Source organism: Atractosteus spatula, chromosome 11, assembly GCF_055471065.1.
Source record: "Atractosteus spatula isolate fAtrSpa1 chromosome 11, fAtrSpa1.hap1, whole genome shotgun sequence".
Lineage (NCBI taxonomy): Eukaryota > Metazoa > Chordata > Actinopteri > Semionotiformes > Lepisosteidae > Atractosteus > Atractosteus spatula.
Genome location: NC_142716.1, coordinates 5,863,414 through 5,879,590, shown reverse-complemented (window position 1 = coordinate 5,879,590; position 16,177 = coordinate 5,863,414). Strand labels below are relative to the sequence as shown.

At 36.2% G+C, this 16,177-nt stretch overlaps 1 protein-coding gene across 2 annotated transcripts in view; it reads left to right on the top strand.

Annotated features, from left to right (window-relative positions):
• Positions 1-4,905, top strand: part of eif2b3 (eukaryotic translation initiation factor 2B, subunit 3 gamma) — a 36,098-nt gene extending 31,193 nt beyond the window's left edge. For both annotated transcript variants that reach the window (XM_088927444.1, XM_088927445.1), the window contains exons 11-12: positions 655-758; positions 4,695-4,905. In XM_088927444.1, coding sequence (XP_088783570.1) covers positions 655-758; positions 4,695-4,747 — 157 coding nt within the window. In that variant the 3' untranslated portion in view covers positions 4,748-4,905. The remainder of the gene's footprint in view (positions 1-654; positions 759-4,694) is intronic.
• The last annotated feature ends 11,272 nt before the right edge of the window (positions 4,906-16,177 follow it).

The following is a 16,177-nucleotide window of genomic DNA, read 5'->3' as shown; positions in this document are numbered from 1 at the left end:
AAATATGTTCATGTACCAAAAAGTTGGCTCAGGGTTTTTGTGTAAACATAAAACTCTGCAAATAAAATTTTATGGAGCCAAAGCGATCCCAGGAAAATATTATTCTTTAAGTGCAGTAAACAGCCATTGGAATAAGGAGATCTGTGTGTGGTAAAAGTTTGTACAGCGATACAGCTGAAATCTGTGTAATAATTCTCAGGTTGAGTAGTTATGTACATATTCTTAACCTTGAAGGTTTGAGCTTTGTTTTTTAAGTAATGGTTGCAATGTGTTTGAACTGAAAAAGACCTGGTATCATTGTGTATCACAGAACTGAAGGAGAAAAATATTTATGAGCTGAAGTTCTACAAATGCCTGACTGTAAACCTGACTTGGAATACTGAAAAATAATTGCTTCAGCAGTATTAAGTTGGCCTTGGATTTTAATAACCTTGTATGACTTTAGTTGAGAATCAGGGCAGTTTCCTTACTGTGCCCATAATTAAAAACTATAAAAATGTAAAAACTACCCCTGGCAAAAAATCTAAATAAAAAAAAATCTTTAATATAATGCAGCAAAGGAGCAATGGAAAATGTCAGCTTAATAGCTGATTGTTTTCAGAGGTGGTTGATGTGTGATGCAGTGTATCTAATAGTTTGTTTTGTCTTCTGCAGATGCAGCATTCAGGGGAGTGTGATCTGCAGTAATGCTGTAATAGGCAGAGGTGCTGATATCAAGTACTGTTTAATAGGAAGTGGACAACGCATTGATCCAGAGGGTGAGTTCTGCTTCTGTAATACATGGTACTGAATACAGTGCTGTAACACTGAAGTGCTGGATTCACTACATGTGTGGTGATGGCATTTTATGATATTTCAGAATATTTTTGAACAATCTAGGTTTGTCCATTTGTTCAATAAACACATTTTGGATATATTTAAGCCTGTTTAATACAGAGTAAGTAAGTTGCTACTGTACTCTAATCAGAATGAAATACAGACATATTTAAATGATTCAGCATCAGGTAGACCCGGGACCTTAATCAGGCAATGTTACAGAAGAAGAGGAAAGGTACCCTTGTGACGTTTCTAACATGAGTTCTGAATAACAGCACAGGGTCAAAAATAACAGCAGCTTAATTTAAGGCTTTCATTTCTTTCCCATCACCAACAACACTGAAATTGCCAGTGTTGCACAGCTGTTGTTGGGAGTCTGTAAACCTAACCTCAGTCTTATCAGGGTCGTATCTGTATTTAATTTACTTTAATGATTTACTTTGATTTATTATTTCCAGCATTGCACTGAAAACCGGGTCTGTTATGGTGAATAATATGATCAAGAGGCATCATGTTGGCTTTGTGCTAAGTAGTAAATATCCAAACAGTGAACACAGTTACATCCCCTGAGTATATGGGACATCATCAAATGTGAGACAAGGAAGATTTTAAAACATGTCTCTTATCAGTAATTAGAAACTCAGAAATGTCACTGATTCGATCATGTTCAAAGATAGAGTTGGTACTAATGATAACATGCAGTGCACGTTGTAATTACGTATCGTTAGTTCATGTATAATATGAAGGAGCAGCACAAAATCCATGAGTCCAAAAAAATGCGTCCTTCATTCGGAAATTTTTTAAAAAATTGACATAAAAGCATTCTCACGCTTGAAATCTGCAGTTTAAAAAAATAATCTTCCAAGCTCGAATACCTACGGGGTCTGTCAACAAAATAACTAGAATAGTTGTGCACAGAAAAACAATTGTGTGGAAATGTCCTGTCTTTAAACTATCTGGATGTGCATTTGCTTCTATATAATTACCTGCATTAGACATTTGTCTTCATTAAATCTTACCTCAGTGAGCTTCCCCATGTGTGTATGTTTAACTCCTCATTTGAAACCGGTACCACAGTGCCCCCATCATGCAGTGACACATGGATGTACTGCCAACCACTGCGTTTGATTTTGCTTTAATAGCTTATTAAAAATGAAGTTCTTGTCTATAATTGAGTCTGTGTAAACTTTTTTTTTTATTCTACCAGGGGGGTTGTGCAGGGAGGGGGTTGTGTATCTGTGTGTGGGGAGGTTGTTGAATTCATGGTGGTCCTGGCCTGAGCTCTAACCTCTCTATCACCAACACTGCCAGAGGCTCTACTAAGCTGTCCAGGGGCAGCTCTGCTTAATTGACTGAACAACAGGGTGTTGCTTTACTGTGGGTGCACTTATAAACAGCAACATCCCTTTTCTGTTGAGTGTTGCTGGTTACCCTGGTGAAGCTGGATCTCATTAGCTAGGCATAACCTTGGAGGCAATGGCTAATTGAATAGCTTTCGGAAAATCCCAAATTACAAGCCTTACTTCTTTACTCCCAAATCCAGCTTTTATATCACAGTAAAAGCCTGGAAATACAAAGTTGCATGGATTGGTATCCCAGCACAAACCAACACAAAGCTTGTGTATTTATAAAATTCTTAATTGACAGGAATCTCAAGGAGTAAAGTATAATAAATTAATACTGAAACTGCAGTTAAAGCTAAGGTCAAATTCTGATCAGGAACTCAGCTGCCACATACAAGTTGTTAATGGAAACCGATGTGGTCAAATAATGTTAACGTGATTAATGAACAGTCTTTCATTTTTCATTTTTTGCTGTTCATTTTTTTGTCTTTTATTTCTAATTTTGTATCGCAATAAAATGTTGTCTATTCAGTTCTTAATCCTCTGTATGACCGTGTTGGGGGAAAAAAAAATCTTCCTGACATCATAAGTGAAGGCTGATGTTAAAAATTTAAGATAATTTTTTTTTCCCCAACCAGATCTCTTGTTGGCAGATCTGTATATTAAAAAACTGTATCCGTATAGGTTTGCCACTCAAATAAACGGCACTAACATTGGCTAATGTTAACTTTTTATGTTTTTGTATGAGACGCTTGGATCAGAATGTTTATAGAAGACCACCCTGTGAGGGAAGGGAAACTTTAAAGACAGGTGGTCTTAATCTGCAGGTGCCGCTACATTAAGTCAAGTGCGCTGTGAGCCATTGAGAAGCACTCTCTGGGTGCTGGAGTTGTGCAGGGATGCTCTGTTCTCCTGGTGTTTTATGCTCTATATATTTTTGTTAAAACGAAAAACATCCTTTGTTTAGATTCCTTTTCACTAAAATCTTTTTTATATGAATAAAAGCCCCCCCACCCACCACCACCTCCATTCCCTAGATTTGATGGCCTGTGAGGATTTCAACCTGCGTCAGTACAGCAAGGCTTCATGTAGCAAACGGGCACTGTATTGCATTATAGAGGTGTACCGAGTGGCACAGCATGATCAAATTAGCAGTCTGACAGCCCTATTTTGTGCAGTTCTTGTTTGTCATCAAAATCAAAGCAGATAAATGGGTATCTTCCAGAACTCTACAATCCCAAAAAGTCAGTCCCATTTTTCAGAACCTCTAAGCAGCTTGACATGTTGTATTGTACCATGAGTCGAAAAGGAAAAGCAATATAATTTCTTATTGCATTATAATGTCAGGCCACAGATCTTATTTTCAGATCAGTAATTTTCCTTGGGTAGTGTTTTATACAGTTCAAAGGCAATATGCATTAGCTGCAGTATGTCTCTAAAACAGACTCAGACAGGGTGGTGGAAGTCACTTGGTCTATTTGCTTTCACTCCCACTCACTCTGGGAAGTGAGATATTGCAGGATGTCAAAACTAATTATAACCCATTGGGAGAGCCTCAAAAGAGATAGGGAATGTGAATGTTGGCTGTTTCAAAGTTCTGCTGTCTTTGTCTCTTTAGACTTAATTAATTGGTTTTAATAACCAGTCACATCTTTCAAAAGCAGAATAAAATAACTTTTGTCACTATAGTGTCTTTAAGGGAGGGTTCACATTCTAACAGCAGCTATAATTTTGTATAATTTATATACTTTGAGATACTTTGCATCATACAGATCCCCGTGGGTTCTTGATTTGAGGAAACTGTAAAATCTCTTGACGCAAGTCAGGAGTCACTTTTACGTTAAGTAATAATCTGCCTTGGTGAAAAATAGTAATGCTATGTAATCTGATGTTGGAATCCTGCCAGGAGAAGCAGTGCCAAACTTCAGTAGAACTGCATGAGTTATTTTTATTGCTTTCTTTATTAACAGGTAAATAGTGTGACCGAAAAAACAATTAAGGATTTGCAGTTTTAGATTTTCTTAAACTCCATTCAAGTTGTGATGACAGGCTATAATAATTTTTAAATTATTTTTTTCTTTCTGTGGGAAATAAAATGCAGAAACAAGGCTGTTAATGTCAAGAGTCTATCTGGGAATGAAATTGTATGTGAATATGCCTCTTAAAAGATATATTGATTGACATTGTAGTGCCGCTTTGAGGCCTGTTAAAATGTATTATGGAATTGTGGAATAAGTTCGTTCTTTTACTCTGTTCCAGCTCTTCAAAATCCCACAAAACCTCAGTTCTTCACTTCTCTTTATACCGTAAATTTAGAAAAAGAACATGTGGCTTTTTTTGCATCTGACTGAGAGTCCAGGATGAGGCTGATCTGACACTCAGCTTTCCTGGATTAAATTAAAATCTTATAAAATGTTGTCGCAAACCATAGTTCACTTGAAACTTTCTTCGCATATGGAAGCCCACATTTGCCAGATCACTTTGAGCTGCACTGCCTTCAGGTGGCACATTAATTTTGTTGCTCTTTTCTTCCAGCTGAAAGAAGCAATGAAGTTATAGTGGGAAATGACCAACTCATGGAGATCTAATGACACTAGAAGCCCCGCTCCGCAGATCCAAAAACTTCAAAGCTGGCAATTCACCTGGAGCTTAATGCACTAGTTAACAACTCTATGCTCTGAAGTTGTATTTTATCTGCAGTTTTTTTATACACATTGTGAAGGAGGCCAATAAAATTGAAAAATTATTTATCTCAGTTCTCGTGATTCTTCTGCACAATTTGCCTGAGATATTTTACCGTGTTACTCAGAATTCAGAATTCTTTATTCCATCTTTGCTTGCATAGCGAAATAGCGAAGTATGCTTTATTTCTCAAACACGCTGAGAAGGCAGTTAACTTGAAAGTGCTGTTTTTTTTTTTTGCTTTGTGACCTGTGTAGCTGAGCTGCTTCCTCAAGTCCTCCTGTGTGGCGTCGGTCTCTCAGCCTTGTGGAGTTTGTTGCTGAGAGGAGCGGGTGGCTACAATAGGGTTAATTTTATTTATTCTTCTAAGTATACAAAATGAAGACCACCCAGCATGATTGCAACAAGAAACAGCAATCCCTCCCACTTTTAGAAAATGCAGGAGAGAGGAGTCACTTTAACTTTTTTTTAAGATTTATGACTTTCCTGCCCCAGTGCAAATCTTAAATTACAGGTTTGAAGATCCATAGTCACGAAAAGGGCCAGGCTGATCAAGATGCTATGCTCACATGATTGTTTCATTTAGAAAGTCTACATACATTGTTACTGTGCTAAATTGTATGGTTTTCATGTCATTAGTGAGATAATTATGAATATTTTTTGTTCTTTATCCTTTGGTTGTTTTGTTTTTTTTCATTAACTGCATCTTGAAAGAATTACATGTGCTGTTCTTCTTTTCATGCAGAATTTTTAATCAAGTCTTTCATTCCTTGCCTGGAATTTATTATTTTAGCCCTAGAGCTCATACAAAGGTCATACTTAAAAAATATATTTAATATTATTAATACCATTGACTAAGGATTGAGCTATATACATTGACTTGCGTCTTTTGCATCTTTAGGGATGCTCATGTGATACAGTCTTTACTGTCCAGTGTTGGACACTGCATTTACTACTCTTGCTAAGATTGTAAAAGTGAAAACATCTATCCTTCATGGGTTTAATAAGTGTAAACCCACTACAGCTAATATTTTTTATTGTTCCATCTCACCAAAAATGTTGTGTTTGTGCATTCTCTCATGCTGGTAACCTGAGAATCTTTCCCTATTTCAAAAATGTCAAATAGTGGGATAATATTGCCAGTCCCATCTTGAAATAAAGCATTTGTGACTCCTGAAGAGAACATAATGTAAGAACGGTTACAATTAAAAGGAATGCACTTGGCCCATCAAATTCATTTAGTAGTTAGTAGCCAATTTATCCAAGGATCGCATTAAACTGTTTCTTGAAAGAAAGCTGCGTAGCTTGTTCCATACACCCACAAGTCTTTGGGTAAAGAAATGCCTCCTGTTCACAATTTTAAATGATTTTCCACATAGTTTCCATTTGTGTCCTCTGGTTCATGTCTGTGAAGACTTCAATATATTGTACATCTAGTCATTGCTTGAACTGAATTTAACAAGTCCCAAGTGTGCTGTTTGATTTAAGAAATACAACAAGACTACAGTACAAAAATCTCAATACAAAACGTGCTCGTGTATTCTGGGTAAAATTCATTGAGGCATTTTCACATCATAACATTTTGTTACCAAATGCGTTCAACAGGAATGACGAGAGATTTTTTCTAAGAAAGCATTTTTAATTTACTCATCTTATTTCAAGAAAGACACTGTGTGTTTAAAGTGTCCTGCTGAGAAAAAAGATCTGCTGTTTGCTACTGCCTTTTGCCACTTCGCAAAGTATTTTGTGAACACAGCATAATTAATGTTCCTTTTAGACCGCTGAAAAAAAAGATCATGTGTTCTGCATTATTTACCAATCAATAATTTTCTAAAAAGCCTTGCTTTGCATAGAACCACACAACTGATATTCATTCACTCTTATTTTTACTGCCATTTCTGTGGTGGTTTTCATCTTGGTTTCCAGTGTTTTTTTACAGTATGCATTTGGGAACTAGATATTTGATTGACCATTTATTGCACATTGACCACTGTCTATTTTCCATTGCATTTCAACCTTCTCATCTTATACTAAGTTAATTATCAAGCATCTTGAAAGATGGTTCATTCATATGTACGCATGCACACTTGCATTATTTTGTTAAATCGCGTTGTTCTTTTATTGCATGCTGGAAAATGTCGTCATCCACCCTATCCAGCAGCATGTGACATATGCTTCCATGTTCTTCATTTGTGGATCATATGTCATCTGCCTGCTCATATGTCAGCACAGACTGTTTCTGAATTTGTGTATTTAAGGGACTATATATAAGAAAAATGTATGTTTCAATACATAGGGTAAATAGAAAACAGCTAAGAATAACAATATGGCATACCATTACTCAGTAATGAAACAAACAGTGCTTTGCTTTTCAACCTTATGTCATGTCCTCTCAACAGTATGCATCCACACAACACAAATGTAATAACTACAGAAATATTTTGTAACCTAAAACGTCCCCTAAAACTAATCCCCAGACATTTAGGAGTTCACTTTTCCGTGAATGAAACATGCTACATGGAAGAAGAACCAATTAAATAATTATATATGTGCAGCCTTCTAGGGAGTAGTGTCCTTAACGAGTTGATTATGGATGTGTTAAATTACAGTACAGATTCATTAACAAAATAGCCTTTTTTGTAATGTTTCACATTTCCATAAAAGTATAATATAATTTATAGTTAAATGTACACATGCATGCAACACTGTTCTTGATATCTTAGTATTGTCATTTGCAAAGTACTTCTATAACATTATATTTAATAGTTGCTGAATATAGAAAGAGTCTTTGCCCACTGCACATGAAAACACAGTCTTGTTAGCTGGTTATGGTAATATACATGAAAACTTGCAATTACTCTAAGTGCGGAGTTATTTTCCAAGTGTTTAGTAACGCAAGGCCATGGAGAATGGATAAAAATAAGTTGCTGAGTATAATCAAAATGAGTTTCTGAAAAGGCCATTAAAAGGAGAGGGCTCTGCTTTGCCCATATGGTGATGGTCAGCACAGCCAAATGACAGCCTGACAAAGTTTCTGCCAGAGGAGCACAAGAGATTGCCCCCATGTATTGATGGGGGGCAGGGTGGGGCGCGTAGCTGGGAGGCCACCCAAGTAGAGAAGAACCTGCATGTTCCTGCTGACCTTTGCACATTAACAGAACATTTCCTCAATTTGCCTCCTGTGTTCTTGAAGCACAAACTAATTTCCTCTCTTTCACACTGGCTTTTTTTTAAGGCATAGCCCCCACTACCTCTTTTTTTTTTTCTCCAAAGACCTTATTTAAGCTCGCTTTTCAGCGGAATGAGAACTTGCTAACCGCAGCTCCGCAAAGCCTGTGGAGGGCAAGTGGGCTGTTCGTGTCTGTGATAACTTCCAGAAGATTAAAAAACACTGGCTAGGATTCACCTTCCTATGCCACTCTGCACTGATATAGCAGTTGATGCGCCTAACTATGGCGCACTAAGAACTAATAACTATTGTCATGGCCTTTTGTCACATCTTCTCTTCACATTAGTACAATTTTCAATGATGGATAGTATTGTTCCTTGGAGTTTTTGATACTTCTCTTAAACAACATGCTTTTAACAAATGAGTTGGCAATCAAATGAAAGCCTCTCTAACACAGAGACTGTACTGCCTAGAATCCAGCAATCCCTCGCTCTACGAGCAACTGTTATATGTGTGTTTTGTTTATACGCAATAAGGCAATTCGTATCTGTTGTTTTTTTTTCGTTTATCAAGCAGATTTTCACTCTTACAAGCTGGGCTCTTGTAAAGCATTGCCCAGTTTCTTTTTTTCTCACATCTTCCAGGATAAGGAATTTTCTTTTTATTTTTTATTACATTTTAACTTTTTTATAATAAAGGCTTGTGTGTTAAGAGCATATAGTAAAGGATATTACCTAAAGTTTATGCATTTGCTAATGACTATAAGCATGTTACTCTACTAAATAGGAGTGTTACTGTTTCTATGCTTTGGGTACTGTTTGGTGCTGTATTAACACAGGAAGTAACGGGAACTTAATTTCTATTTTACAAGTTTTCGGTAATTTTCAGCAGTTTTTCAAGGAACAAATTACGTTTATATTACGAGGCTTTACTGTAATGCATAAATGATCAATAAAGTGATTGAAAATGATACTTGAAATTCCCATAATTTTTTTAAAACTAAAGGAAAAGTACTGATTTTCTAAATTTCCAAATTTTTAATACCTGTCAAAACAATACAATAGTTTTGTTAGCTGGTTATAATAATATACATTATAGCTGCAGTTACTACAAATTTTAATAGAACTTTTTTTTTTCTTGATTGCAGATTTTCTTATATGTAACGGAAAGCAAAATATACATTAACACATTTTAATTTTTTAATGTTTTAGTTTAGAAATTACATAAGAAAATAAGAAGAGGGCAAGTTGCCATTTTTTAGAAATTTCCTTTTTTCTCCCCACTTACGGTTGGTTTCATTTCGTGACTTGAAATGTTTAGTCATTTTTACATTTGATTGTCCCCATATTTGGCTCAGTCTTCAAAAACAAATGCATACGGGGGTCAGATTTTTTTCAGATGTTTCTTACGATCATGCAAGACGTATCACAGATTGGAGAAGAGGTTTTCCCTTAGTATATTTCATGATCTGTCTCTATGGCAAGGTCTAATTCTGTAATGGAGAGAATTTTTTTTCCCTGCATTGGTTTGTCCAACATCTGTGCCCAGCTATAGTCATGGCGTTCCAATCTACCCAAAAAATCCTAGGAGTGTTTGACTCTCCTCAGTTCGGACCAAATGGATGACCATCTCAGTTTTGGCTGTTCATCACAGTCTCTTGGCAGACAAGTGGCAACAGGTGTGGGCATTATCATTACCCACATGGCAGCCATAAGCACACTTGACCTGCGTCCAGGTGCTGCTGACCTGCAAGGCATCGGGTCTGGAAGACTCTGGTGGGAGACATGCATACTGTATTTCCCACTTTTTTGTCATGTGCTGAAAAAAGAAAACATTGGCTAAGTATTATTGTAAGTTATGAGAACGTAAAACATGCCAAAGTGATTTCGCAGGGGATCTTGGGCAAGATGGAACCCATGTGCAGTGACTTTATTCCTCCACTCTTCACAATGATGTCGTTGATTTTGTGTTTAAGAACATTGTACTGATCATAAGCGTAAGAAAGCCAGGGAGGCGAAATGTTCATTTATAATAGAGTTATGCTAACAATAATATAATTATTTGTAATGTTTTGGGCAAATTGGCCCTGGTATAAGTGTGCCCTGTGGTGGACTGGTGTCCTGTCCAGAGTGTATTCTGCCTTGCACAAATTACTTGCTGAGACAGGCTCCAGCTCCCTCATGACTCTGTACTGGATAAAGTGGTCAAAGATGGATGGGTGTTTGAGTAAGGATCAGTTTTGAGCGAGTTCTTATTTGCTTTCAACTGCAATGGAGATTATATTACTTGAGTTGACAAGAAGTTGCTTATTTTAACAGTTCTTGAAAGCTTAGTCAATATGTACTGGTTATGTTGCCAACATTTTATTTCTGTTTTTGCTGTATTTAGAGGAATTGTATGAAAGTATCATTTGTATGGCTACGGAATGACACTTTTATTTTTTCTATTATTTTATTATTATTCTTAAGACTTTGTAAGCCAATTTAAAGACAAATTAGTATATAATACAAAAGTCTCTTCTCTACCCCTGAAATGTGCACAAAAGTTTTTCTACAGGAAAGTAAACTCTGTGAAACAAATAGAGGGTGAAACGTAAAACAATTCGAAGGTTACTCATAAGGCTTGTTGAAGACAATAGAATTTGTACTGCCACCTGCTATCCCTAGTCTTACAATACCTCGGCAGAAGAGGAACAAAGATGACTGAAAAAAATCTTTTAGGGAACCATTCATTATATTGACAAAGGGGGAAAGAAATATATTATCATAATTAATCCTATCTCTGGCGGTGGGTGGCGGTCTCCTCTTTAAACGCTGTCGGGTTCTGACAATACCTGCATGTACACATACTATTGTGTAACAAGGCAGTTTGGAGGTTAAGAATATTTTAAGCTTTGTAAACATTATTCGCTGAACAAAACCTCACTGTTTGTCAGAAGGCTAACTTTGACTGTGTCCTTTCTTATGTGGAAATAGAGAACAGGAGTCCGTTTGAATAAATGGTCTTCAGATTCTTTCCACAATGAAATTCAGAGAACCGTATCTAAAAGAATTTGTAGCTCCAAAAAATGATTTTCAGACAAAATCTCTCGCTGTGTACATGTCCGGCAGTGAATACTGATGTTTAATAATACTAAACTGGTTTTGGAATCACATGTGGATTATAAGGTGTTATTTATATATACATGTTTTTATAAAAAAAAATTTTTCAGTTTTATAGGACTGTCTTAATATTTTTTAGTTAAAATAAAAGTGAAATAATGTACACATCTTATTCAAATGTTGTCAATTAAAGCATTTAAGAGAGGTCAGTGGATGGATGGACTAAAAATATGACAACCAGGCATTATATACTGTATCATGACTTGTGTTCATAGATGTCAATGGCAATAAATTCTAAGATTACTAACAGGAAACCGGTATAGCCTAATATAGAAGCTGAATAATGGTTATTATTAGGAATAGTTTTATTATTTTTTCTAATTTACAGCAAAATAATTGTCATAATAACCCATATATATAAGTGCTAAATCATCACATTAGTGAAAGAATTGATTGGGCACAGATGATGATGACAAGTTGTTGAATGTGAATCAAGAAAGATAATACCAGTAAGAAACCAACATGCCCCATGTATTGAGACAACAATGGCTTTATGCCATTAGTATGTTGGAGGCTGGACTAAGTTAGCTCAGGTGGACTCTTTGTGTAGACCACCCTGATGGATGTCAGTGAGTGGGACTCAGACGTGCAGAATAATATGCTAATTCTTTTGTACAGCAGAGCAACTGATGGGAAGATTCAATTGTGAGGTCTTGTGCACCAGTGTCTAGTCTGTCCAAATTTCATTTGTAATGAATGACAACAACCTGACTGCATGGTGCCACACTGATCAAGCTGTGCCACACTGATCATCTGTAGCCCTTCCTGCAGGCCCATGACAATATTCCACTGTATAAGACACATCCTTATACTCCTGTTGTAACAAGCACTTTCCTGCTAGATGAGAGTATTACAGTTATAATGTGGATGTCCTATTCACCAGACTTGAGCCCCATCAAACATTGGTGGAATGAGCTGGAATGAAGTGTGACACTTAGGGCTCTGAGACCAGTGAACAGACACATGCCTGCCCAGCCTCTACAGGAGGGAAGGACAAAATTGCCCAAGATGGCATCTGCAACATGGCAGATACTTCCTTCTCCAGCCTCCTATGCTATAACCTGTGATTCTCACTGTAGAGCCCTTGTTGATCAGTCCTGGTGATGACAACTGATAGTCACCAAAATAAATTCAACTATGTCATGTACGGCCAATTAAATCTCAGTGCAAGTACAACCAAAATTGATTTTAAAAAATTCCTGAAAATATTATTTGTTATAGCAATAAGTGAAATGTTTATTTCAATGTTCTGTATATATATATACAGTACATATTTAAGACTACAAAAATGTGAAATGCATTATATAGACAAGTTACATACTTTTATGATTTCTCTTGATTTTAACTTGATTTGAAGTCTCTGGTTTCTTCACACATTAACCTGAAACCTGAAGGTTTGTGTGGGGTGACATTTTTTGTACTTCTGTAAAAAGCACATCAAATTAAATCTAGCACCAATTTTACTAGTCTTGTTTGTACACAATTCTACTGTGTGTATGCACTATTCGATTATTGCCGTAAATAACCAATAATTGCAAGTTTTCAAATACGTAATAAGCTACATTCACTTTTTGGCAGAACTGTATTTCTTACTGTATGTTTTTAATCTATTACATTAAATCCAAATTTGTCAGATGAAGCATATATAGAAAAGGTTTATGCTACTTAGTATTCTGATGGTATGTAAAAATACCAAAAACACCAGTGAAATAGGAGGGAATATGTGCTCAATTTATAAGGCAGAAAAAGAATGACAAATGTCGGACAGGAGACAGGCGAAGAATATGTTCTTAAAATGTCAAGCATTGACGTGAACATGATAGAAATTTATGTCCCAAGAGATGTAAATAAAGAGGTGAAACCCTGAAGGCATTCATTCTGTTTTCCAGATGTTTCCAGAGAAGTTTAGCCATATCAAGAGCTTTGAGACAGAATCTGGTCCTTACTCTAAGCAATATCAGTCGTAAAGGGACAAGGGGTAGAGACAGCACAAATTCTTAATTCCACTATTAACTATGAAAAAATTACAATGGTTTGATTTTCTGGATGATGGATGGCAATTATGACCCAGACTTTTGAACTGCAAAGGAGCTGTACCTTATGACCAACACAAAAAGATTCTTCATAAATTAACAAACTGCCTTTTTTTCCAAAAAAAAGGTTAGTTTTTGATAGAACAATTCCCATGTAACATTAAAATGGAATATTGAATGTATGTGGATTGTACGAGATCAATCCTTGTCAATTCAATCCCAGTAAACCTCTTTTCTAGGCTTTTATACAGATTTTGTGCTATAAATGAACATGCCAAGTCTGCTGAATTTTCAATGTATTGACAACAAGTAAATGTATGATATTAGCACAACATATTATTTACCACAGTTATATTTTGTCAGTGCTAAGACATCTCTTTACAGTATTTCTCTTCTTACTGCATACTTAAAATATGTACTGAATGTAACTGCGTAAATCTTTAGGATTCACTTTGCATCCTAGTTCTTATTTTACTGGATTTGCAACATGCAAATAACGATGAATTCAGTGGTTTAATTATTCTCAAATGACAATAATTCTAGGAATGTCTCAGATAACTCACTCCGAAATTTTTCTGAAATATCATAGACCTTTTAGTACCCATACTCTTATCATTTCTGCATTCTCTGGGTTTTTTATACGATAAATAAACCTCATGTTGTCTTTGCACATTGCTGCTGTTGAGCTAGAACCATTCCATGCTATGGAAATGAACATACAAAATTCACTGGGACTAGGGCAGTTTATGTTATGAGGCTGTGTGATGGCAGATTTCTGGACAGCGCATGGTCATCTCCCCAGTTTATTTATTCAAGGCCTGCAGACCTCAGCCCAGACCTCCCTCAGTTTGTTAGGCTTAATGGGGCCCTCTCTACCACACAGGGCAATTCTTCACATTCCACATTAGCTCCAATTTCCATCTGCTTTTTTCTTCTATTAAATTAAACAAATTGGGATTTCAGCGGGTAGGTTACGGGTGGTGCCGCCACCCAAAATATGCATGTGATGGCCATTTGTACAATGAACATTAGCACAGCTGTGTTTAATGTGCAATGAACGACCCTTTACCTATCTGCTGCTTTTGATGCCCCAAGTGTATATCCAGTTGTTCAGTCTTTATACATTTTTGTTTTCTTGGGACGTCCCATATTCAGGTTTTTGAATTTGTTTGAATAACAAATAGCCAGGAAGGTCAAAGTCCTTTTTAGCCTGTTTAACAGAACATCAAGTGACAGATTGATGACTGTGTTTTTCATCTTGATTTGACATTTGACATACAGTATACAGCACATTTGCCTCTATATGATAAATGTGTATATCCTGATTTTCCTTTCTTGATTGATTATTGGCTCTTATGCTTTGATCGTCTATGATAGTCAAACACTAGTAATGTTGTGCTAATTTCGTAGCACATCTGTCCACTACAGATTTATAGCAATGTATAGCTTTATTGCAATGCAAAGACTAATGTTTGTACTAATGTAACGATTCAGTATGTGTAATGTACTCCAAGACAGAAATGGAAATGTGGGTAAGTTTCATGCCACTTTGAAATGGAAATGCCAACAGAGCTGTGCGGCGTGTGCAGAGTGCAGACAACAGATCTATCAGTAGATGGCAGATTAGAAAAATGACTGTACCACCCACTAGAAGAGTTTACAATTGAGGATTTAGACATGTCCAGCCGTGGGGCTATTTTCTGTCATTCAGCACCGGAGATTACTAGATGCTAGTAAGAAGTACACAGAAACTACCTTCAAGAGCTTATTTTACCAAGATGTTAATTCACATGAAGAAAAGAAAAGCAAGCAAAGCAGGATATTGTAGTTCCTTGCAACACCTGAAAGATTAAAGAAACAGACAGAATTAGAAAAGTATACGAGTCAAGGGATATTAAAGTATACTTACATAATTACAATTTAACATTCACGGTACTACACTGAACATTGTATTTGCATTATAGCACTCCTTGTTAACATTTCGGAGGTCCAAAGTACATCAAATGCACAAGAAAGATGTAGAAAGATTGGGTGCTCACACAAAACAAATCAGGGGGATCATTAAACCAGTTTTTAAGACAAGGAAGGACATCTGACCATAACATTGCAGTTCTTGTGCTAAAAAAAACAGTGAAGCTTTGAATTAAGATATTATATTAGATCCCATTATAAATAGTTACTCTCTGAAGAATTATGTTTGGTGATGCCAAGTAATATGGTTAATATTTAAAATGGTTAAACTAAACATTTGTACCTGTGCATTTATTGTCTGTATCAGGGATATTCCGGTCCTGGAGAGCTGATGTGCCAACAGCTGTTCTAGATATCTTTAAACCAGCTGTGCAGCTTTGGTCCAATCAAGCTAATAACAAATGGATTTAAGTTATAAAAAGCTAAGATAGAATGAAAACCTGCAGACTCACCAGCCCTCTGGGTTCGTGACTGGAAAGCCCAGGTCTATATTGCCATTTATTTGTAAATAGATATTTCCTGAAATGGAAAGTCATTCAAGTTACACGGTAAGTAAATGACTGCTAACTGTAAGAGCATCTAGAGATTAGAGGAGATTGTGCCTGAAGGAAATGGCTTTATTTTTACAGAACGGACTGGAATCAAAGAACAACAAGTTAAAACGCATGCTTAAGTAACTGTCAGTCTCTGAATGCAGTGGGATTCAAATAGATTAATTCACCTTCAATATTTGCCCTTTTTATAATCCTCAAACAATGATCAGGTTTGTTGTTAAGTGTCATTCACAATAAGAACTGTTACCAACTGCAAGGCTGTAGAAGTTATTATTATTATTATTATTATTATTATTGTTGTTTTTGATGTTGTTATTATTATTAGCTGGTATCGTGGTGTGTGGACAGTCACAATGGGTGGACTGCAAAAGAGCTGTGTCCTCATATTTCTAGGGTGTAATTTGTGGTTTTGGTTCAAAGAGACAGGGCAGCATTTAAGCAAACTGGA